Raw genomic sequence first — 26,724 nt, 5'->3', positions numbered from 1 at the left:
TTTTTCAATTCTTTTTATTTAAGAAAATGGAGACCTTAATCTCCAGAACACACAGGAACATAGTTCTGCTCTTGTATACAATTCCACTGAGGCCTAGCCACAAGTAAATGTGGCAGGATGGTCTGCAACAGCCTTCAGGATATATAGCATATGGCAGATGATACCACACTAAGATTAACATGTTTAAATACAAACTAGTATATAGATAGCACTTAATAAAACAAACAATCAAATTATATCCTGTATTTTTTATTTCAATTGCATATAAGAATGATGCTGAATTTTAGAATTTTATATTTAGTAGGCATTAAAATAATCACTGAAGAAAGACATTATCAAGATTCCAAAGTTTTTAAATGATTACTATTAAATGTATGCCATGGCACAAACACTGCATTTATAAATAAACAAACAAATAAAACAGTAAATCTTTGTCAGAACTCTAGTTTTTACTTATTTCATTTACTAAAACAATCCATAATCCCATTGGGCTATCTGCCTCAGTTCACACAGCAGGCTGTGCAGTCTTCTTCTCTCAGTACTTTTTGATTCTCCAGAAATGATTCACTAAAAATTGTATATTTGTAGGTATAAGACATTTTTTAAAATCTGCAACATAATACACAAATGAAAACACATGTAAGCTACTTACTTTCAGCGTTAGACAAAGTGCAGGGATTGCAGTCAATCAAAGCTAACTGAAAATGCTGAAAAAAAAGATTTTTTTTTTCAAACAGAAAGTAGTTTCAGTAATAAGAAGTCAATTTTGTATTTGAAAATAAATGTCATATTTTACCATACATCTTAAACAAGTTTCAACTTCTGCAGTTTTCAATTTCAACAGTTCATACCAGAACAAAGTAAAAATTTTATTGCAGACATGTAGCAATACTTCTAGCAACGGAAGTTCAAAATAGGTATCTTCGCAGTACAATTAGGATAGAATGTGCCTAGAAGAGTGATTGCATCAAACAGAGGGTCAAAACTGGAAGGTCAAATTTTCCTCAGAACACATAACTGAGAATGTAGTCAAACTACATTATAGCCTCATGGACATAAACATCTGAGCTATCAATTTGTCAGTCTAGAAAAACAGAATACTACTTCTGCAAATTGAGTGATTTTTTTTAAATGATCTCTTGTTAAAAAGCACTGAAAACAAATACCTTTACATTCAAACTCAAGTGCATAATGATCGCACATCCTCTCCTCTAGTTTTTTAAGATAACTTCAAGTAAGCATTAGGGTTTGTTTATTTTTAATCACTTTTCCTCAAGATATACAAAAAATATCTTTAAAAATATATTTGCATTCTGAATGCAATTCTGAGCTAAGCATTTCACCCTTCTAGAAAGGTCACACAAGCAGAGCAATAAAGCTTATTTGCAAGAAAGTCTGGATGTGACCAATCATTTCACAAGCGTCATGCTAATTTAGTGATCACCATTTCAGTTTGAAAAAGCAATGACGTGTGTCAAAAAGAATGGAACAGGCATACAAACTCAAGTGCCTCTGCTCTTTTCCCTAAACTTCACAGAAAACAGAATTCCTATATACAGCCCAGAACTTGGATTAATATATTAATTCAGTAGTGTAAGACCTAGGAATACTGGAACCTAAGTGATAGAAGTAAAATATTATAAATACAGGTCTCAACAAAATACAGTTTCCAATGGCTCCTAATCCACAAAAAGTTACTGATGCCTTAGCCTATCTTACCTTGTTAGCATCAAAATGACAATTTACCTCCCCTGTTCAGGATGCCAATGTTGGCACCAGGAGCCGTTATTAATATTGGGGCGGGGGGAGAAGATTCCTTGATGATCGATGCATACAAATCCCTTTCAGTACTGTCATGCTCAAAGCTACTAGATACTACATAACTTTTCTCAAGGTCCTAACAGTACATTATGTATAACATCTCTATATAACAAACATCTCAAAAAACTTACAAGAAGGGTTTAATAGACCACTGAATTTCTACATAAACATTTTTTACAGAAAAATTATTACAAAATTAATGTATTATTCATAGCAAAGTATAAAAAGTGCTGCCTTTCTCATTAGCTGTTTGAGGCATACGATAATAGTTTACCTCCTCCCTGAATTCTGTCAACATCATTTTAATATATAACAGCTTATAAAACATGAAGCAATCTCAAGTTTAATGACAACCCAGATTTACAAATTTTAATGAATATTTTAGCAATATCATTCCCAAAAGAGTGCACAGGAAACAATGAACTCACAAATGTATTACCTGTAAAATAACTTTTTAACTTTAGAGCAAACATTAAATAATAGCTCATAAATATTAAACATTAGCTTATTTCTCTGCCTTGTCTGTTCCCTTTTCTAGTGGTCAGCAGTGATAAGAGAACTTAAAATCTCCCCTCACTTACATTGCAATGCAGGTTGTGTTTCTCAGAGACATCCTTTAGTCTGTTACCATAGCAATTCTAAGCAGGCAACTTAAAAAAAAAGACTAAATAAAAATAAAATGATCTACTTTATATAGCATTTTTCCTGACAGGGGGAAAAAAAAAAAAGCAAAAAAAAAGCACGCAGACTTGTATTTTCTGGCCTGTACATGAGTTTACTGTTCTAAATGATTCAAAATCCATTTTGCACTGGATTTGTCACCTTGCACTGTCATTAACAATTAATATGAAAACATAAAGCAGAAAGGAAAAGATTTGCTCTCATCTAGCAATGATATTATACAAAATAAGCAGATCTAAAGAGAAACGCTTGATAATTGTTCTGTAGTAGCTTTTCAGAAGGGTTATTACAGTGAAACTCACTGAGAGAAAGTAGGCAACTACATATGCAAATCTAACCATTTTAATATTTAAATATGCCAGTAATATTGGTGCTGTACAGTAAAAAGCATAAATATTCTCACCAATGTCTCCTAAAATAATTTAAATTCTTACTACTACCACAATACTTGAATTTCAAATCTCAAAATCCACATTAAGAAAATTTTTTTAAATGTAGTAAATTTCTGATTGCACTGCTTACTAAGCTACACATAGCCCGGCAACAGATAATCTGGAGCATGCACTACAGAAAAATAACCCGTTTGCACTGAACAATTATTGCGAAGCAATATGCAGAAAACCCAGACCCTTTCAAGCACACATACAAATGAACAAACCTACACCTCTAGCTAGATAAATAATACATAGCTCCCTGTTAAGTATTCGAAAAGAGACAAAAAAGCATGCATTTTAACACAGAAAACTCATCAGCCAAAAGCACAGCCACTAGTTAAAATTACCAGCACCAAAAATCATTAAAAAAAAATAGTAATAATTTCCAACTTCCATTTCTGCAACAGAAGCAGCTAGCAAACATCTGCACCTCTCACAAATATTGCGGTACTGAAGCTGGCTACTGCTGTGTGAAATAGTTATTATGCAGGAGAGGCCGCTGCAGTTCAGAGAGACATACAATACCTCAAGGCAGACAGCAGTCTATAGAAATTCAAATCCTGAGTAAGAGGATTTACCTAGAAGGCAGTGTTCTGAATGTTAAAAAGTAACAGTCTCTCTTCAAGAGCTGCAGCTGAAGTCATAATATACCTTGATTTGCAGCAATCTATAACAGCACAATTATCTAAAGCCTGTTTTGTCTCCTCTAGAGTCCTTGACTTGCCTCTGATTGTGGAAACAATTTCTAAGGTACCCTTTCCAAGCATCTGAAGTACAGTGGGTTGCATACAAACACAGCTGATGAGAGCATTAAGTTTAGCAGTAAAATAAAAGGAATCTGACATGGGTTTAAGTAACTTAAACAGCCTGTTTTCACTAATAGACTTAAACATCAGTTCTCCTGTTGCATTAGTCCTTTCAATTTACACAGCCTTTAAAATGTAAGAAGCAAGTAAGCATATTTTTGTTGTTTCTTTAATTTAAAGAATAAATGACCAACACAGAAAGTAACATTTTCATCTTAGCGCAAGACTTTCAATCACAGTTCTGCTCACATCAAAGCCTGAGACTTCACAGTAGTGATCTTAAACCTTCCTTCTCTCCAGGATGACATCAGCAAGTCTGATAACTCTCGGTTCTGCATTTCATTAGCAAAGCAGGCAACCTGGCAGCTCTCTCTGACTCACCACGAGGGAAAGCTCCGTCGTGGCTCAGGAAAATTCTGCCAGGAGGTGGCTCTTCCTGCCTGCGTGGCTGACCTAGGTGTGATGCCCGCGCTCTGAGGAGCGGCCTTTGCGGGGGTAAGTAGGCCAGGGCGAGCCTTGCATAATCGGCATGGCACAGCGCCCGGCCTCCACTCGCCAGGCATGTTTGGGGGCTGGGGGCGAGGGGCTGGGGCGGACGTGCAGCACGTGCTGCTGCACCAGCTCATCACTCTGCTCTCCAGGCTCTGCCCGGTTCAGAATTAATTCGTCTTTTAAGATGAAGGTTTGCGCAGCATAAACACTCAGCTACTTCTGTCCAACATCCAAAGAAAACTCCCCCAAAACTGAAGAAATCTGTTACAAGGACAGGGAAAAAGGGAAGGTGCTTGAAGACAGAGGCAACGAGGGTCACACACACACATGTGCGCGCGCAAACTGAATAAGAGCAATCTGCTCAGAAGAAACTCTTCTTTTGACTAGCCACAGCTGAAAAATTCTTTTCAAACAGAGAGACTACCAAAGCTGTATTTTCAGTGGCCAAAAGAAGGCTGCACTCATGTTTACCAAACAACATCTTAAACGGTGCCTGAGAATGTTTTTCACAAAGGTATCCAAAAACTCATGTTGGCTGTATGCTGTATCATTATTAGTGCAACAGCAGAATTTAGCTGTTCCTACATTACAGCCCAAAGGACAGCCAGCAGAAACAAAATACCCCTGGGAAAAGCGATGGCTGGAAGCTTGCCCCAGCACCATGCCAGGGCACTGCCACAGCCGCAGCACCCGCACGGAGGGCGCGCTGCCTTCGGCCACTGCCCGACAGCGCGACGCAGCCCTCGCCAGGCGTTGGCGAGCGCCTGCACGGTGCACGCAGCCAGCTCCCTTTGGGCGGCACGGGCTGAGCGGCAACACTGCAGTTACGCACACAGCTAGCCAGCCTGGAAATGGGAGTGACTATACAAGATACCTCTCAAAGACAAGTGTACCAGCACCCACACCGATTAGCTTTAACACCTAACTTTGGAGTCAACTATTTCTCTCAAGGTGGTTTGCTCTTTTCTTTCAAACGATCCAAATTACCATGCAGAATGTTAATCCAATTTTAGCCTTTACCCCCCTTTGTAATTATGACACTTCTAAAATACAGTTTTCTTTTACAGGAAAATGGCAAAATAACAACAACAAAAAACACCTAGGTAAGAGAGAACAAAACAAGACACACTGTAGGCCAGACCTGATGTCTGCTGTAAAAACAAGTTGTACTAGTAACTCTACTGCAATTTAATTACACAATATTGTACTTTTTGTTTGTTTGTTTGTTTGTTTTACTTCCTGCATGTTTCTTTCCATGGTACACAGATACAAACAGCAAAGGCTTAGCGAGCAATTCAATTCTCAGCTGTTTTCCATCCTCTCACATTTTTTAAAAAATAATCTTTTGACGAATTTCATCAGCTTTTTGCAAAATGCTCTTTAGATGAAGTGTTAGATATCTCAGATAGCCACATTACAACAGCTGAAGCCCTTGGTTTCGTTTTGTTTTTCTAATTAAAAATATCTCTGATTAGTTTTTGGTACAGTTACAGAGATAAAATGAGACATAAAATAGGATTATAAATAAAATCAAAGCTTTTCATAATTATATGTACTTTAACTGTTTCATTTTTTTCTTTAATGATTAAAATGGATACATAAGTTTTCAATTAACATTAACATGTTTAAACTTAAAAATTAATCTGTGAAAAATAACTAGGTTGTGAAACAAAATTTGAAACACCATAACGTTTGTTTTCATAAATGTATTTTTTATTCATTACTGAGAAAAAGAATATAAAGATTTATCAATATGTTTATAACAGCAACACATTCACATACAATACCTCAAGGCAGCTAAAAATATCTTCATAAAAATATATATATAACCAACAGAATTATTTGAGTAAGTGATGGAAAAGTGTATGATTATAAATAGGTACTTTGAGGTGTTATATCAGTATTTAATTTTTTTCATTTAATTCACACATATTTTCCCAAAACCAAAAGAAGTGATAAACTAATTGTTTAGGAGTCTTTTTCTTATCCTAATGTAAGCAGTATGTCTTAATATTACCAACAAATGAGAATCTTCAGGAAAATAACTTAAACAACAACAACAACAACAAGAACAACAACAAATCTACGAGCAGCAATCAAAGCATAGGCCTAAAGCAAACTGCTAGGAAAGCTGCTTCATATATAAATAAGGAGAAACAAAGTGAAACTTTCAGAAGGGGGCTTCTGAAAGTGAAAGAGTGAAAGACAGTATTGATGTTTCTATTGATAGGCAAATATCTGAAAATATGAGATATTTAGTTCCGATTCTTCCAAGGGTTTTTTCACTGTTTGGGTATAAAACTCCAGAATTATATTTAAATCCATGGCTTAGGGGCAAAGATCAAAGCACAGGCCTAAAGCAAACTACTAAGATGGCTACTTTATATATAAATAAGGAGGCAGAATTTCTGAAAGTGAAAGACAGTATCAATTTTTCTATTGATAAGCAGATATTTGAAAACATGAGAAATATAGTTCTGATTGTTCTAAAAGTTTTGTTACTGTTCAGGTACTTAAAAAAAAAAATTCCCAAAACACAACATAGATTGGTTTGACACAAAATAAGCTGCTTATGTCCAGAGCCCCTACTGACTACTTATTAAAAAACAAAAAATAAAATAAAATCACGTACCATTCTCTCAATGCTATCAATCGTTCTAACAAAAATGAAAACTAAGATTTTTTTCAGAAGCAGTCTATCAGCAAACAAAGGAAGATATCATAGTATGGTGACTTTTATATTCAAAAGTTTTTCAGGGTGACTGTGATCATAACCCCCCACCAAAAGCACACCACAGCACTTCAGCATAGCAGAACAGAATGAGCACCAGATGAAAGACTGCTTTCCAGTATATGTGGTTTCCAATGCAACCCCACTTTTCAACTAAATAATATTAAAGCTGTAAGGGTTCTTTTTTCCTCAGCTTCTCTTTTATAAGATTCACTATTCCCACGCAATATACCTAGCTCCAGCTTTGTGCTCTGCCTAGCTCTGGGTTCAGCCTGCCAGCCGGACAAGAGCATCGGGGCTGCCTGAGGCACAGCAATGCATCTGTTGATGGGGCAGCTGCCTTGATGAGAATGATCATGCCTTATAGACCAGTACTGTGACCAGTCCGCTTCCTTCTGTCGCTGACCGAGCCAAACAGATCACCTTGCTCTTAGCTCGCAGAGTCCAAATAAATGGCTCTGGGGCAACATGTTGCACAGGCACGTTGTAGAAACTTCTCTTTAAAACCACTTTCACTCTGACGTATTTGCTAAAAATTGGTTAAGATTCAGAAGTACTTTATACAGGAACTGAGAGACACATGCATAAAAATAATTACATACATGTAAGAAAAAGGATGCTAAAATTGAAATAATTCATTGGATAAATAAGAAAATGGCTAGGATAAGCAAGCGACATATATCAGAAATAATGCAGCTTGTGCTCAAAGTCTGGACCATTTTTCCAGCTACATTAGCCAGACTAATAAGATGTATTCTACTCCTAGAGATCTTGCTTTTATTGTCCTTTTATATTATCACGGCACCAACACCACCACAGCTAATACAATCAAACACAGTATTCCTAGGGTCATTTGTTTTATTAGCAGCTAAGAAGGGGGCAGTTGGGACACGTAATAAAGTGTGAAATGGTTAGGATTGTGAGACAAACCTTAACAGTATTTTTCTGCAATAGTAATCTGTAATGAAAAGATTTTTTTCCCCAAAGACTTCACCATTTGACTTTGGAATTAATTGTACCTTTCTGATGAATAGTTAAAGTTTACCTCTCATGTATCGCTTTGGAAGGTAATACTGTCCTAACTGCCAGGTCACAGAAGGAGTATTTCCTTTTCCACCAGAAAGGCCATTCCTCCCCTCCCACCCTTTAATGCAAGCCTAAAGGCCAAGAAAATTTCAACAGCACTGGTGTTCTGCTAAAGTCTATGGCTATGAAATAATGGAGTAGACAAGGGTTCTAACAGCAATTTGCTAATCTTAAGCACAGCAATGTTAAAAACATGCAAAAGCAATAACTGATTTTTGAAAAAACATTATGAGTTCATTTTATGCTTGTTCAACAGCACTTTAGTAATTATCTTGATCATCAACATCTTAAAATAGTACAAATTAATTTACTGCTTAAATTGCTTACATAAAATATAGATGATTTATGTTAATGGTCTAAAATTGTGAAAAAACATGGAAGATATGACCTTCAGACTCCCATCCTACTCCATTTGCCTGAAGATTCTTACTGACAATGACTCATGTGTTGGCAATGGTTTATTCTTAGCAATCACAGACTTTACATGAATGTTTAAATACTATCAAAAATATTATGATTTTTCAAAGTACCTTAATGCAACATGAGTGCAATTTGTGAAACACAAAACGGCCAGAAGAGTGTCAGATGGAAAACTATTTCCATTTTCTGCCTCAGTGTCAAATGGGAAGCTCAAACTGGACTGCGAGTTATGACAGTACAGGGGCCCAAAGAAATAATTTGTCTTCAAGGCCAGCCTCTAGCAGGCTAGATCCTAAAACTCACAACCATCTTTAAAATCCTGAATCCTTTTACCAAGCTCCACAAGAACAAATAAGGGCATATCCAGCCAACTGTGACTCTTCATTACTTGTGGTTACTCATCTTTCTTTTGTGAGAAGTATCATGTTCATGCCAACACAACTTCCCTTACCACTTTGTTAAGGCATTCTGAGGAAACAGCCTTTCCCACTCTTTCATCATCTCTTTCTCATTTTTTCTACTCACACTTGTACATAACCACCACCACTCCATTTTCTTCTCTTCAGTAAAGATTTATTTTCTGACTGGCCTCTTACAATGTCACGGAGTTCTGGCTGAAGTTTTTTTAGACCTTGACTCAGAGAACAGTCAGATTAACTTTTTATTCCACTTACTCTACCTCTCAATTGATATATGGTACCTGCTGATCTGTTTCCATCTAGAAAAAAGTAAATCAGGGTCAGGACTCTACATTAAATCCATTATGCAAACAGCTGAAACTGCTCAAGATCCATGGGATTGCCCCCTATTAGGTCTTTCCTTTCTTTCTTTCTTTCTGCTCACTGCTTGTAACCAATTCTCTGCTAAAGATTGCTATCTTCATAGCAGAGGAAACTAAAAGGAAACTGTAACTTAGGTGTCTCAATTTCAAATTCTAGAGTGCAGTTTCATTTTATTTTTTGCATCAAAAAGGGATAGTACAGCTCTCCTCTCTTTTCCATTCGCACCCCTCTGCCATCTGCCTTGTATTGGATCTAGCAACCATGCAATCCCAAGTTGAGCTGGTTCACACTTCTGATCCACCTCAGTCTGCAAACGGACAATCACCAGTTTCAATGCAAAGGAGGGTGCAGAGCATTGCAATCAGGACTGGAGATGGAAAATGAGACTTCCTGTCAGCAACAGCCTGAAGTTACACTGATTTAAGAACAATGCGAAACTACCCTTAACACAAACCCATCTTCATGTTTATTTCATAATCCTTTTGAGGATCTTTGCTCTGCTCCAGGATAAGTTGTTTTGTTATTGCTATTTGTTTTTCTAAATGACTTAATCACCTTGGACATGAAAGCATGACACTTTTGCATTACAAAAAGGTAATTTCTTTCTCTTTTTAAAAAGATCTTTGCTGCTTTTTTGGAGTTCTACTTGGTGTATTAAAAACTACAAATTTGGTACACTAGAAATCTTTGTGATCCGTGACCTTTGTATTTTGCAAAGTTGTGAAGATCAGAGTAAATGATTTAGAATGGATTCCCTTCATACCTATTTTAATACTTGATTCAGTGACAGAATTACATACTCCATGACACAGCATTAAGAGTTTATCTATTTCTCAATCAATCTGTTTTGTTAAAAAGTAAAATGCAGAAGTTCTTTCCACCACTCGATTAAGAAGTTTACATACCTCCTTGTAAATTTATTCTTCTATTTTTTCCCTAAGATTTCATTTAAATAAATAAAAAAATACTTCCTCAGTACTCATTTTATTTCCTATGTATAACAGGAGTCAATACAACATCTATACCAAAAGTATAAGGAAACAGGACCATCTGAACCTGCACATAATCCCCTTCCCAACAAGATGATCCACCTCTACCTTCCTCGCTCTCTTTTGTCATTCATTGCACCAAATCTTTCCTGTTTCCTACATACTGTCATCCTCTCTTATCAAGCTTCCCGACTTCATTTGCCTCTGGAGGTAAAAACTTGTAATCTGGACAAAAAAGAAAGTCTGAATAGAGAAGTGCTAACCTGTATTACGAAGACTGAAAGGAGTTGAAATTAATACTCTCTTTCAAATCTTTGGCAGTGTGATTCTGATTGCCTCACAAATACATGTTCCAGGAAAGCAATCTTCCAGGAAAAGGAAGCCACTCTCCAAGATTCCTAGAACCTAAGAATTTATATTTTTAATAGCTTTAAAAAAGCCTAATATGCAGAAATGCATTAAAAATAATCACACTTGAAAAATCCATATCCTGCAGGATGCATTTCCTAGCACAACATGAAACTCCTTCAGAGAAAGCTTCCTTTTTTCAAGACATATATCTAAATTTAGAGACCATGATACAGAATGAGCCAGAATGAAGGAGAGAACATGGGGATAGACGAGGAAATGGAAGCGGGTGGTGGGAGAGCAGAAATGTTAAATGAATGGAGATAAAATGACAGAAGATTTAAAAAAAAAAACCAAAACCCTACCATATTAACAAAACCATTTCTAACTGGTTAGACAGAAACTGCTACCTTAACAAGCTGACTCTCAAACCAGGATGTTAAAAATAAATAAATAAATAATCAATTAACTGCTAGAAAAGTAGAAACAATACAAAAATTTGATGTGAGAACACTGTTTTTCATAAAAGCTTTCTATTTTTAGTGATTCTTATGAATTATCAGTGCACAACAGTGAAGCTGGAAAAAAAGGAAGAAAGAGCATCTGGAAATCCAAGCTGCTAATTTCTGCCTTCTTTTTTTCCATGGACTTTCTGTATGTCCTCAGCCTCCCCCCAAAATGTACTATTTTAATGAGAGCCCTACAAGAAGTCATTCTTCATTCCTTTCCGCTTAATCTACTAGAGTATCAGTGCTCACCTATAATTTTGTTAGGCTTTTCTGAATGGTTGTAGCACCTAACGCACCTCCAATCCTATCCTCACTCTGTTGCTATGCTAAGACACTTCATACTGAAGCACTTTTTATTTCCAAAGCAAGTAATATTTAACTTGTATACACTTCTGTATTCCTTGCAGTTTTAAAATGCAACACAACTTACAATAAATGTTAAATTCAATTTAAAATGTCTTAAACCTACCTTTAAACTAGACTCATAGTCTGTGTTTACTTTGAACATAAGCCCAAGTCGCAAATGAATTTCCTTGGCTCGACAAAAGCTGGGATCAACATAAAGCGCCTCCTGAAATGCTTTAATTGCCCTGAAAAACAAGAAGATTAAAAAAATTAAATTTTTTATTGAAGTATTACTTTATAATCAGTATTATTTATGACTAGCAGAAATTGAATCAGATTTTTTATTTTTTTACAGAAGAACATATCAGTGTAATTATTTAAATGCAGTGTTTTTGCTTCATTGCTTTGAATCTTCAAGAGTTGGATATTCTTTGTATTTCAGACATCTCAATATATTTGAAAGCCTAATCCTTTCCATTCATTTAGAGAAATTAAATGATTTACTGCCTGCAATATAGTAACATATCTACTATTTCAGAAAAGATGACTCAAGAATCAGTAACAAAATGAGTATAACTTTAGAATAATACTGCATACAGTGATCATTCATGTCACAACCAACTGCCTTTGAATCCAGATGGTGTAGCCACCCGAAAGCTGCAGCAGAACTGCAAGCCTAGAAGGAAAGATAACACACATCTCCCACTGTACCAGCTACCTCCACTTTCAGCTTCGTTCCTCCCTTTCTTTGTACCAACATTGTCTAGGGACTCAAATACTACTTACTAGTACTTTACTTTCCAATCACCTAACTGCCCCCAGGAAAATACAGACATGAAAGCCCACCTCCTCCTCTCACTCTAAGTTGCTTTTCATATTCCCAGGATAGCTGAAGAAGGATCTGATTGTATTTACTTATCTTTAAATCCTCTCTATACTTGTTCCTGTTCATGGTGGCACAGTACCAGATAAAACAAAACCAAAATGCTATGGACAAACTGTATTTTGGAGAAGAAAAAAAACATGATTCTAAAAAGGCCTGACACTGCCTGTTTCGCCTCTCAGGCCAACTGCATAAAATTAGGACATTTAAAATCAAACTAAAACAGAACAGATTTAGATTCATAGAGGAAATCAATAAGCACAAAGAAACGAAGACTCATTGCGTTAGCTGCCCTGAAATCGAATGACTGGTTGAAAAGATCTTTATGTACATCGCTGCTCATATGATGACAGAAATAAGAAGTCAGTCACACTTAGGGTAGGATTCAAGTACTTAAACCAGGGGGCCAAGTGCTGTTTGGTATGTCCTAGGCAATCCAAGAGATCTACACAGAGCTGGCAGATGACAGGCAGGACTATGGGGAGAATTGCACCCCCGATGGAGCAACACAGAGAGGCTGGGCAGGATATACCACAATGCCTAAAAGCATGCAATGTTTAGGCAAATTAAACTCATTTCTGCTCTCCAGCTAAGTGTAGTATCATTTGTAAGGACAAAGTTTAGCAGTTGTATTAGGAAATTCAATAAATATTTTTCCTTGCCTTACTCATTCACAAAACATACAAGTGGGTCATTTTTAAATCCCTCACTGAACACACTTCTAATCTAAAATATTTACAGGATCCCATCTCATTTTTGGCGTCAAAATATACCAATGACACATAACTTTCTCTAGACAATGCAACAAAAACGTTTATATAACGTTTATGAAGCATTATCTAACTCTTTTAAATACAACTTAAGAGATGGGCTTAAGAAGACAGTACATTTTCATTGCGGAACTGAGGTTTTCAAGTACAGTCCTTCAGAAAGGCCTTCCTCACTTGGTATCCTACTTGTCTGCTTACACAAGGAAGAATGAACAGGTAAGGCACAAAAGCAGCACTGTTTATTATTACTTATTTAAATTTATTTAAGCTTCCTGTTTATTGCACTGGCTAAGTAGGTTTTTTCTGTTTTCTTTTAAAACATATCTTATTTAAACTTCCCTGCAATTGCATGGGTGGTGATAAATTACATGCCTCAACACCTATATTAAAATCATAACAAATAGCAATCCACTTTCTGTAACAGTATGCTCGCCTTCATTTACACAAATACCATTTAAATTGGAAGGACAAAGACTGGACCGACCTTTGAATTCTGGCTTACAAATGTCTGTATACCACATCACCATTCTAAGTTGTGTTTCTATACTAAAGTGTAGATTTTTGCTATTGTGTAATGGCATTTTGTGTTTCAGTTAGGGTTTTATCTCTAATATGTTCCTCAATATATTAGCCACTGGTATTTAATATTCCATTATTTGCACCTTGTTCAAAGATAGTATACTAAGGTCTAACTGTATACAGATGACATGACAAAACCGTTTGCCCTTCTCTACTGTGAAGCCATATTTAACATTACTAGTAATCTTAAGCCTTTCAAATAATGTTATAACCTAAGATACATTCTAATGAAGACAAGCTCAAAATGTCAAAGAAGGAAGAAAATGGGTGGGGCAAGACAAAATTCCCCTAGACATAATCTACACAGGAAATAATGGCATTCTTTTCAACCTACTTTGCGGATGCTTGGAAAATATGCCAATCAACAAAACCACAACAAAACATCTTTGTACCCTTTTAGACATTTTTTGCATTACTATGCTATCAGCCAAATAATAACATTCTAGCTGTAAATTTCAGTTACATTTGATCGCTCCTAAACTTATGGTATTGGGAGCAAAGGCAGAGATGCTTTAAAATATTATATCCCTGAATGGTAAAGAATTCAAAGGAACATAGGCAGGGAGCATTGATTTAGCAGTGAAACAGACACCCTGGTGGAGAGTCTACTCAAACTATCTCCACTGAGAAATCTTCTTTCAATTTCTAATGCCTGATGGATTTACATTTAAGAATGAAGCCATGAACACTCAAAATGCTAGGGAACTCCTGGACAAGCGTCTTGCTTGCATCTTAAATTCTGTATCCTTGGATGCCATAATAAGAAATGGAAGAGAATTCCAAAAGCTAACATAAATTTAAACTTATAATTAAGGCTCATTACAATCAGTAAATTAAAGGGAAAATATTTTAAGAGTAGTGCAAAATGCTAGAACAGTCCAAAAATCAGTTTTTCTAACTAAGAATCAGACATTAGATCATACTTTATCTTTTCCATTCAAAATGTTGGCCCACATTTTATTTAATTCTAGTGTGCTAATTCTGTATTGATTATGTAATTTGTAGTTTTTCCACGATGACCATAACTGATAATAATAAATAAAGATTATTTCCATTATTTCTCTGAAAATGGGAATCGGCAATATTTTTTTTTTACAAATAAAGTGATCTGAATGGCAACATCTTTTGGGAGTTTTCCCCCAGAATGGGAGGGTTTTCACTAATAGGCAGGAAAAGCTATCTAACACTAGACAAAAGGTGTAAGCAGGACTGGAAAATAGACACTACGGAGGAGGCAAAGTACCTCTGGGCTTGCCTTCTATATGGTGCCTCTACAGTAATTCAGGAGAAGAAAAATTACAACAATCTACCATCTCCAAATCAAGACTTCCAATATCGATATTGCAACTCTTTTTCCACCCACTCATCTGTACAATAATGCCTACCACTATGAAGGTGAAGAAAGCAGACGAGTAATAATTAATAGATGATTATCTTACACATTTAGCAAACTCTCATCAGGCTTCTCCTATTTGAAAGTTTTACCTAGATAAACGGTGAATAAAATCAGCTTTGAATGGAGAAAAAGAATATAATGAAAATAGCATCAATTTAACTATTCAAAAGTTAACAAGATTAAACAAAATACATTAAAATCAGAATAAGCCTACTAACAAAAAAAAAGGAACATAATATTACTTTAATATATCAGGAAAATTACTTGAGGCAGTTGGAGTCAAACTTTTTCTTATTCTTTTTCTCTTTAAATTTTAGGACTACCTGTTCCAAATGTAACTAATGAAAATGACATGATGAAGTGATGAACAAATCTATATTTGAAACTCATCAGCATAGTTTGAATATTAAAAATATTATGTACACTATAGTACATAAAAAAAGCTAGAAGCAGAAATGGTGGTTCTGCTGATGATCTAAATATTACTTGACACTGAGTGGATGGTACCAGGGCTTTTGATTTGGTAAAGGGGGCTGTAGAGGGGCCGGAAAAGGTTCCTGTCAGAGCTGGTAGATTTTCTCAGGCAGACAGGCTCCATTCTTAGCCACAACGGAGGTCAGGGAAAGGGTCTGGATCATCTCTCACATTAGTCTTTGAATTTTTTCAGGACTGGGTCCTGCAGATGGGGTCGTGCTAAATGACACAGTAAGGGTGACTGTAATCTCAGCCTCCTCTAGGGTCTTTTTCAGGAAGACCCGCTCTCTCTCACACACACGGTCCAGCAGTTTGTGATACAGCAAGCACTGAAAACACTGCAGACTGGGCTTGGAGCACCATTGCTGGAGCACTGGGATCCAAAGAGGGTGTCAGAGCCAGTCTGAGGACACAGTTGTACAGCTTGGACCCCATTTTTATCTTGCACCATCACCAGATGGCAGACCAGTCAGGTTCAGAATTTTCATCCAAGTAAAGGAGGGAATTTGGCATCCCAGCAATTAGATGGATTTTTAGCTGTTACACAGAAACGAAGGGTAACCTTTGATGAACTACTGAAATTCTTGATGTAATTTCTGAGTCTAGAAGACAACGAAGGAGCTCCTGTGAAAAGAAGGCATGTGGATGTAGGGGTTCAGGGGTTTGTCTCTTTGTTTTAAATGTACTCCAAATAGAAACAATAGTTCTATCTCCAAATTCGATACTTAACCTCTGATTTATTATTTGGTCTCATTCTGTTATGTTGTATATTATTGCTGAAATAAACCGTGTGCTAACAAGTACTGTGTATCTCAGAGTGACAACATTCACGTCGATATCTCTCTTCTGCGTACAATCTCTTTTGCAACTAAATTCAGAACTATAAAGGATAAGTAATATTCTATACTACAGTAATGTTAGCACTTACTGTTATTACAGTTAGTAATATTAAAAAAAATACAATATAAAATTACTTTCAGGAGGATATGAAAGAACTGCCATTATTCAAGTTGTGAGACTACCTCAACTATCCTACTCGTGTTTGACCATACTTGAGAAATGAAACAACAGGGAAACTCAGCCATCCACTTCTCTCATTGTTTGATAAATGGTGTAAAAACACAGAGCATCAAAATTTAAGATCTATACAACCTAGTTCACTATGCTTCATACAATTTTTAGAGTTAATCCTTTATGTCACATCTTATTATAATAATTGCACATAATATGTTTGGTCTGATTACATTATTGCAATACTTATATATATGCCTAGTACTTCTCATTCATACTTGAATATTCAAAATGAAACACAAATATAATACTATGGGTCAGCTAAGATTTAGTATTTAAGATAACACTGTCATGCTTCTTTGTAGTAGGTAAAGAAGTGTATAATACTGAATTACAGTGAATTGCACACATGTCTGGGAGTTAATCCAACATTTCTCCATGAATGCTGAAAAGCTCATAAAAATAATGTAAAAATATGAACAAGAATCTAAAAACTGACTTTATTCCCACTTGCTTTTATATTATCCCTACATACATGAGAGGCATGAAAAAGCATCAAGCGCTTCCTTACCCTTTCCTTCTAGGAGGCTTATGTATATGCCTTTTATTAAAACCTATGAATATCTAATATGGTGTGGATAAAGTAAAATATTCATGGATCAAACACAATGGGTTAAACCACCTTAAATGGTCTTGAGGCCTCCTCCACCTTCCTGAAACGTATGGATTTGTGTACTAAATAAACATAAATAGGTGGATTAGCTGCACCAAAAAATAAGGTAGTTTTGACTAACTTTTCTGAAAGAAGCAATATTCTCCTTGCAGTATGCAAAGGTGCTAAGATCTACAGAAAAGAACATACCAACTGTAAATGACTTTCTACCAGCCCCAGGTTTTTCACGAGTTTACCAAACCTGACCACCCTGACACACACACGCCCTCCTCAAAAAAATAAATAAAATAAAATTATTTATATATATACACATAAATATAAAGGGATTTTAAAAGCAATCACAGACAAAGGTGAAAGATTTTATCTGCATTAGATTTTTTTTCCTCTAAAACTTCCACCTGCTGCTCTCATGAAATACAACTTCCTTAGTATTACGCTGCATCTACCTTTGTTATATGAATGAAGTGACAAATCTGATTTTTCTAAACAACCTTAACATACAGTTCTATTCGCAGTTAAAACATTATAATGAAAAAGTCAATCAATATGCAGGCTCCCAACAAGCTTGTTTAAAGCAGGAAAGAAAACTTCCAGTTCTGTAAGAAAAATCTGAATTAAGCCAAGGCTCTAACCTACTAGTACTTAGGCTTCACAGTCACTTAACTTTGTTGCTCTAAAAGTTAAACTCCATTCACTGGAAGGTGCTAAAAAGCACAGCCTCCTTTACCTCTTAGTTTTTGACCATTTTCATAGTGCAAACAGTAATAATATATCCCTTGTGAAAAAGAAGTGGTACACAAAATATTCTTGAATGTTAAATCATGTGGTTAAGTGTGTATCAGAATGAGAAGATTCTGAAACTTAGCAAAATTCAACCAAGACTGATCACAATGTTAAAACAGTAGAAAGATTTTCAAGTTTTCTGAAACTTTTTGTCTTCTTTTCTTGTTAAATGCATCAAGCCAGATTTTTAAATGAAACTGTCTTGGAGTCATCAACTGGTAAAATGATAACCCCCAAAATAATTTAATTGCTTCTGTAAATTCTTTGTGTATATTTCTGTATAGAATATACAGCATACACTTCACCATAATCAATAATAATTTCAGCTGTAAAACCAAAAAACTCAAGGTTCTGATCTCCTATTTTAAACAACTTAGTTTAATTTGAAGAATAAAAGCTCATTGATACCACCTTGAGGGAAGCACAAATCTTTCGTCTTACAGACATATAGAAACTTCTGATGAACTAACAATTTAGGAGGAAAAAAATTTCATTTCATTGCTCCATACTGTCTGTCACTAGTCACTTACAACTTTCTTATCTTCAGACATGCTCAGTCCAATATGATGATAAACTTTTTAGTAATCAGTCAAGTATTAAAATCACATTTATTTTATTAACAGAGAAACCACTAGATAAACCACTCCAGGTTGAAATCAACACGAAAGACTGCAAAAGAAGATAAACTGGTCGCTTTATATAAGAAAGCACTGACCTAAACACTGCACCATTCTGACTTTTTTCAATGATAACAACCATGCCTCTGCAATAATAAACTACACTTTTCTTATTACTAACCTATGAACGTTTGACTACCTGTCAGTGGGACTCCGAAGACTCAGCCTATTCCAGTTCTCCTCATGTTGTAGATATTGGAAAAAACCTCTCCTCCCCCCCTCCCCAAAAAAGCCTGCTAGAATTTTACAACTGTGACTGTAAGTCAGTTTTAAATGCTCTGATTCGAGTCAGAGCATACTGCTTCTCACATCCAAAATTTTCACATTATACAGGTATGTAAAAATTACTGAGTAACAAGCTAAATAAATGAAGAACAACCCTCTGTATAACTTCTTTTCCCAGAGAAAAATAAGTTTTTTCACGGCACAGGCTACAGACTATAGACACCAACAATTCACAGAGACCTGTGTGGTCATACTGTTCCATTCCCCTTGCTCAATTGCATTATGGAAGTTAAAATTCTTCTGTAATTGCTTCCTTATTCAAGCAACTGCTGTGGTTGCCCTAAGTATGTTACAGTAACTCAGAAAATATACCCAGGACAATCTGTCTTCGAACATCATATCTGGACAACAAAAACATGAAACTATTCTACACTAACAGTGAACTAATCTTGAAATATTCATCTATCAATAAAACACAGCATAATGCCCTGATACTGTTACAGTTTATTCCAACTTACCATTGAAAGGCATTGTAATGGAAGTAGACCAAACCGAGGCCATATAAAAAGGCAGCATTCTGTAAAGAAAAGAAACATTGTTTAAAACCCAGATAAGCCAACCATATGCTATGGGTTGAGTTTCAAATATTTTATTCATCCTTAGACATTCTACTTCCATTAAAAGATGCTCATATTTAAATTTCATCTTGAAAAGGAGAAAGAGCAAAAGAGAAGGAATAAGAAGAGAGGTAGAAATTTAAAAAATAATCTCCATAACATTTAAATCTCAATTCTGAATTTAAAGGCAGAAATATACCACTGAAGGAAGAATAACAACAATATTATCCAAGTATTGCTACATCAGAGAAACCGATGTGGTTTAATCTATTTGTACAACAAGAGGGAAGCAAATAACAGAGTAGAGGTCTTTAGAAATTTATTGTGAGAGAAAATGTTTTATAACATATCACCATGCCATAGGTGTAATAATTTACATTTACACAAAAATACACACTCTAATTTCAGTGTCTAAAGTAGAATATTAATGAATCTGAAAACATGCTTAAGGAAGTGTTACTTTTTCTGAATACCAAAAATACAGACCATTAGCTTCAAACCTAAGACAATAATATATTCTTTCTTCCTTGATCAAATTTATACTATTTATTTCCTTGCTTTTTAGTAAAATAAAAAATGCAGCATTCTGATTCCAGAAATGCATTCCCCTCCCATTTTTTTCCACAAAGAAAAGTGTGCTTTGCTTCCAAAGTGACATTACTAGAGGGGTTTAATGAATGTTTAATTACCCAATTTTACAAATAATTATTACATACTTCCTAAATTACTGAAAAAAAGACAAACTGCCTTTTCTTTTGAAAAATGCTATGCCACAATATAATTGTTTTTCTATTTAGCAGAACTATTCCAATATTTACAGAAGAAAACATGTACATACAGCCTAGGACACACTTTAGGCATTTCCTATGTACAGTTCTGGTTCTAAACAGCCATAAATACATCCCGAAGAACAGAAAGCTCTGACACATCAGCAAGAGATGGCATTTCCACTGTCCAAGATTCTTCGTCAAGCTAATCCCTCTTTGACTTGCATTTACTTCTTCAACAATTCAAATTTCTATGGAATCCCACAAAAGCAATCATAGTTATGCCTTAAACAGAAGTCAAATGTTAAGACGTAACCAAGTTTCTCCCAGAAGATAGCTGGTAACCACAACATAATTCAAAGAGTAGCACTCACCAAAACCAGGACCTCATATTACCATTTCATTATACCTCATTTGCATCTTCTAAATGCAAATTAAAAACAGAAGAAATGCCAAAGATCCTTTCATGAATAGAACTGAATCATAGCTTGAGCAATGGACAGGTTCCAAGAAAATGCTGTAGTATGACCAGATAGTGTGGTGATTAAAGCACTACAGGATGCTAACGGGGGAGTGGAAGGGGAAGCACACAAACAATAAAAGATGATACTCTAATACTACCACAAAACCGTGTTCCAGTTTAACTGAACAAAAACACAGCATGGACATCACAAAGATAAAAGATCCTTAATTCTGTACTCCATCTATTCCCTGTTTTGCAAGCACACTCTGGCAATGGAATGAAGACAAGTCCAAAAAAGTGAGCATACATAGTACCTTGCTTTAAGAATCATTTTAAACGCAGAAAGAAGCAAGACAATAGGCGATAGAGATTTTGACATGTGCAACACAGAAGCCTGCAAAAATACAGCATGCAAGTAGCAACCTTTATTCTGTTCAGGTCATGCTCAGTTGTAGAACAAAAACAGAACAACTGTATAGTCAGAAATTCGAAAACTGGAATCAAGATTAGACCACATTAAGGTTGAAAATAAAAAAACCCTTCATCACCACACTGCAAAATTCAAGCAATAATAATAAAGTCAGGAAACTAAAACATCTTCAGCCTTCAAAGAATTTAATTTCCTCTTCTGTTATTTATTAGAATTCAGGGTCCAAATGAGTTACATATTGGGAAAATTAATCTAATTGATGTTTGGATCTTAAGGGTTAACAGTACTCAACATACAAGGCACAAGACAGGACCAAAATGCAGGTGATTTGTTTACACATAATTAATATATCATATTTGCATGAAGCTTTCAGGTTGCCCCTCCCCAGGAAAACACAAATTAAATATTGCTGCTCTCTTCTGTACTGTGACTGAACTTCTGATTTTTTTCTTTTTTAGTGTATATGATTCTCATTTTCCTTACAATGCATTTGTGGTTGACCTTAAAAATCTGTTAAGCTACCACTGTCTTCCCAATAAAAAACAGGGCAAGATTTAAGACTCTGTAATACTTTACCTCAAATACACAAAGATGCAAATTCTGAAATGTCAGTATGGATCACATCCATCTGTTATGAAATATTATAGCTCAAACCGTATGTAATACCATTAGTACTGCCTGTTGATTGTTCATTAGATTTGTCTTAAAGATTTAAAAATACCCTTTAATCTGGGTTTGAAGCTGGATGGTGCTTTCATGGGTACTGGAGGATATCACAGTGGTTCTGGTTCAATGTATGCAATACTTTTCCTCCAATAAGCCACACTGAATTACACATAAAGTTCATTACTTCAGCAACTAACTTTTCTGCTTGTATTGTGAAATATCATCAAGTTCAATGTGCAGCCAATGTAACGGCCACTATGAAAGGTTACAACAGCTTAATGCATATCAGGACCAAGTGGGATCATGAAGGCTGTATTATAACATGTAATTAGAGATCATATTTGCATGAAGCTTTCAGGTTGTCCCTCCCTCCCTCAGTAAAATACAAATTAAATATTGCAGCTCACTCTTTTGCACTGTAACTGAATTTTTGATTTGTCTTGAGATCATAAGATTTCCACCTTATGAAATCTGTTTTCAGCTACCTCTCTTCCTTGTATGTGGACTGAAGTATTTCACAAAAAATATCCATCCCATGTTCTCCACTAAATATGACTTGTTTAAAAGAAGATCTGGATTCAATCCTTATTATTCAAGATCCTGCTAAAAATAACTGCTGATGTAAAATACAAGCCCACTTCCCCCCCATCCAAGCATTTTTCAAATAAAAAGTAGCAAACAAAATTACCTTATTACAGTCTTTTCCTCACAATTCCTCACAATCCTCACAATTTCTGAAGACTGATCTCATGTTAACAAAACTCATAGTTCTGAGTTCTAAATCTAAGTTTTATGTTATCAGATACAATAAACATCTCTTTCTTCACTAAAACCTACAGTAAATCGAAAAAAGCTGTAGACTGAAACATTATCTCAAATCCGAAATTGAATATCTAATTTTTTTCATTCTACAGATAGGCTAATGAAAAGCATACCAACTAGAAAAGCTATTTTCATGTTGTCATTTACATTTTCTACAATCTATTGAAAATGTTAAAATGTTTCATACCAACCACTAGATGGCTCAAATATCTCTTTCCATTTCACAAGCTTATGCAATTAAAAAAAAAAAAAGCCAAGTTCGTATTGTTCTCTCTGCTACTTACATGCACCATTTAATGCTGAGCAATATTTCAATTATATTTAACAAAAATGTATAAAGCATTTTTTGGATAGGTACACAGAAGACAAAATATACGTTCATATACCATTTTATGTAACTGAAATTAATAAGCAAGTTGAAAACTTTTTTGACTTTTTTTTTTTTTTAAACAATCGGGGGGAAAAAAGATCACCAAGTGACAAAAACCTAGTCCCTCTCACAAACCTTCTGTATTAACCCACATAAACAGAAAATAGTCTCTTCAAAGCAGCAGATGGAAAAAGATCTTCAATATTTGCTTTATTTTCTAGCTCTTTCAGGCCAAGCTGAGGCCATAAAGACTTTTTCTGCATCTTCAAGCATGCAGACAGTGCTTCTGGCAGAAAGACATCAAATTAGACCAACACAGTTACATTTTTTCTATAAAAGTAGGTTCAGAAAAATGCACCTGTCCTGTGCAGCATTCTGACTTAAAAATTGACTCCGGAAACGTACAGCTACTGTATCCAGGCCAAGAAATTTTCGCCAGGAACATACTTAATCTGCCTCCACCTGTTGTGAGGCCTAGTTATCAACTGTTAGTGTCCAAACTGGAGTTTTATAAACATAAGCACACACACAAAAAAATTAAGTTTGCAAGTGCAAATCTGTACAGTAGACACTTCTAGAAAGTCAGAGAGTAGAAAAAGAGGCTAAAATTTTTTATTTGTCAATTATTTATTGTCAATTTTACAATGACCAAAGCAGTCAAAGGCAGTATCCACTTGGGACTTTCCAACTTAAAAAGGACCAATTTCGACCACTTTGGCCAGTCTGCTGATTTAGAAACATTCCCTGTCTAACACTACTACTCATGTTTGCTGATAACACCATTTGTAGCATACAGTAAGTGACCCAAGTAACGAATATGTGGGGTGGGGGGTGGGGGAGGGAGGGAGGGAAGATGATTTTTAACTGATCAGTTCCCCAGACAAGTTCACTGTGCAGCCCCCCATAAATGATTGCATTAGCACAAGTTAAACAGTGGAATGAAAATGAAACAGGTTAAGAGCTCTTTAAGCCAATGCTGCTGCTAATAAAATATTTATCAAAGCTAAAATGAACCCTCAAACACAAAGAATGAAACCCTAGATAAAGGATTTTAAAGTGGGCCACATCCCTCAGTCAACTCCATGGCCAGCTTCCCTATCTGCCCCACCAAAATAGCAGTAATGTTTTGAATGTTGTAAACTCAGGCAAATTATAAAATACTTCCTACAGACAAAATGCAACTCCAGCCAGACTGGTGAGTCTGAGTCCCTCAGTATAAAGTGGCTGACACCAAAAGTCCTACAAGAGATAGCAAGACCAAAACACCTATAAGGGCTAGTAAGGAATACAGGAAAATGTTCTATGGAACTTATGTATGAAAGTTGATCATATAGAAATTTTACAATGACACAGGCAACCTACATGCAAAAGGTAATGTTTATCAGCTCCTAAGCTACATAAAAATGTTTTACTCAAGAGAAATTAACTTCTATGGTTCACTGCAGGATGGATAATAAAATAACATAACAGTCTGCTTGTCAACCTTCTCCATGCAGGTCATTAACCACTGATACATGTAGACAAATAAATCATTTCTTCTTTAAGACTCTAGGGAGCTGGGACAAATGTAGGTAAAATAATCTCTTTATTCTATTAAAAAGTTGATGATATTTAGATAGAAATCAGAGTATATCCTTTCATACTAAGAAATAAAAAGAAAGAAAAAACAAAGTCCCCTTGCAGCTGGTTAGTGAAAGTCTGAAAGAAGAATATGGAAAAAGATGAAGTTCAGCACCCTCACGAGACCAGTCACTATTCTCCATTTGCTTAAGACCCCCAGGAACCAAAGTCTTTGATGACATATTAAAATTGCATTCAGCAAGACTCTGAACACCACTTTCATTGCTGCTTAAGTTCTAATGGAATTTGTTTTCTGGCCCACATTAAATCAATCTGCAGAAAATGCATGTGGGCATGGGGCCACTGTTCTTCAGAAAACCTAGCTAGGAAAACAAGGTTTTACAGTTCAGGTTATGCCCTGCAGTCTTAGGGTCTCTCTCAGACACCTGTTTGAAGTATGAGAACAGTTTCTGTGTTCAAAGGTGTGAATATGTTTACTTCTTCACTGAAAAACTAAATATGAAGTTTTGACACTACAGTACCCAATACCTTCTCCTGACACTACTCAGTATATAATAACAGTTCCCTGGAGAATAGGTACTGCATAAAAAATTCCACTCAGGCTTTTATGCATAAACAGCTACATACCTTTGGGAGCTGACAAGCTCTAGCAGTTCCAGTTGCAAAGATTATAAGGATTTGAGAGAAAGAGAGGAGGGTTCAAATACGATTTGTTTAGATTTGTACAAATACAAAAAAAGAGAGTTACCTACCTATACGTTCTACATATTCCAAACACCTGCAAAAATACTAAGAACTCCGCAAGGGTTGTATTACAACTGAATAGCAATAGCTTTGGCTAAGGCTTCAAGGTCTTCAAGAAATTTTCTATTATCTGGAAAATCATTAGGTTTATGAAGGATCTACATAAATATCTTTAAAGCTATATAAAACATATTTGCATGATAATAACAACATTCAAAAAACTGTAGGCGTGTGCCTACATCCTAGGAGCCATGTGAAAGCAATTAATATATAAAAGTCATTATTCCTGACAAATATATTCTTTGACATTTCCAGTGGATTCATCAATGTAACATACTGGTAAATAACTACAAAGCAGTTTTCTTCATGTCTCTAAGAAGTTTATTTTTTCAGAGAGTAAACATTGCCAAAATACACCTACAACTTGTAGAAAAAGACTGGCTAATATACCATTCTTAATTCATAAAAAATACAAAAAACAAAACTTAGCACATTTTTTTACATTACAGGCAGGATGCACATAAAGGATTTTCAACAACTGGAGAAAAGATTATTAATTTGTTTGCATCTAATTCAAGTCTTAACTAACCTTAAGTTATCACAAGTTACATATGGCATCATAAACTCAGAAGCAAATTTGTAACAGTATTTATATAAAAGTTGAACCCAACAAGTATTTTAAGCAAATGTCCAGAATGACTCACAGGTTACTGCATTTCCTGTCCATTCCTTAGCATCTCCAGCTGCACCCTTCACCCCCAATCAAAAATCTGCTCCATGCACAGAAAGCAGGCCAAATTAAGCACTTCACTCATAAATAAAGAAACCATAATTTCATGAAACAGGTAAGTTCAGCTGCTTGTGAATCTTCCCTTTGGGAACCATGACCAACCCCTGCAGCCAAACAGTTCTTTCATAGAAAAGCACTTCATACTCTTAATGCAAAATACAAAATAAGAAGAAAGTTTTTCTTGTAAATTGTACTTTTCTTTTACTGACTATTCTCCCTTTCCCATTCTGCCTTCTTCACACCCCATGTTTAGGAAAGATGGTGTGCTTTGTCCATAGTCTTCGAAACTCCCCGCCAGCCATTCATTTCCCTACCCCCTTTAATTTCTCTCTGAACAAATGCTACTCAACTTCTCTGAAACACTAGCGTCCTACCATTTTCACTCATGGACTAAGACACATTTGGCAAAGCCTGCTTAAACAAACTGAAGATGAAGGCTAGTTTCAACACTGTCTGTGGCTCATCAGTACTGTCTGTAAAAAATACATCCTGTCACACAGAGAAAGACAGGGTATATCAAGACAAGACTACTAGCAAATTATCAAAATGATACGGTAAC

General features: G+C 35.6%; 1 protein-coding gene across 8 annotated transcripts in view; it reads right to left on the bottom strand.

Annotated features, from left to right (window-relative positions):
• Positions 1–26,724, bottom strand: part of KDM6A (lysine demethylase 6A) — a 158,393-nt gene that overhangs the window by 63,453 nt on the left and 68,216 nt on the right. For all 8 annotated transcript variants that reach the window (XR_003255152.1, XR_003255153.1, XR_003255154.1 and 5 more), the window contains exons 5-7: positions 19,434–19,492; positions 11,569–11,689; positions 653–707 (exon numbers count right to left, since the gene is read on the bottom strand). Coding sequence is in view for 4 of the 8 variants with exons in the window: in XM_026075463.1 (XP_025931248.1) it covers positions 653–707; positions 11,569–11,689; positions 19,434–19,492 (235 nt within the window). In the remaining 4 variants the exon portion in view is untranslated. The remainder of the gene's footprint in view (positions 1–652; positions 708–11,568; positions 11,690–19,433; positions 19,493–26,724) is intronic.

The sequence above is a fragment of the Apteryx rowi genome, unplaced genomic scaffold, assembly GCF_003343035.1.
Source record: "Apteryx rowi isolate R43461 unplaced genomic scaffold, aptRow1 scaffold_404, whole genome shotgun sequence".
In the NCBI taxonomy this organism is placed as follows: domain Eukaryota; kingdom Metazoa; phylum Chordata; class Aves; order Apterygiformes; family Apterygidae; genus Apteryx; species Apteryx rowi.
Note: the sequence above shows the minus strand (reverse complement) of the source record. Positions and strands in the feature narration are given on the sequence as shown.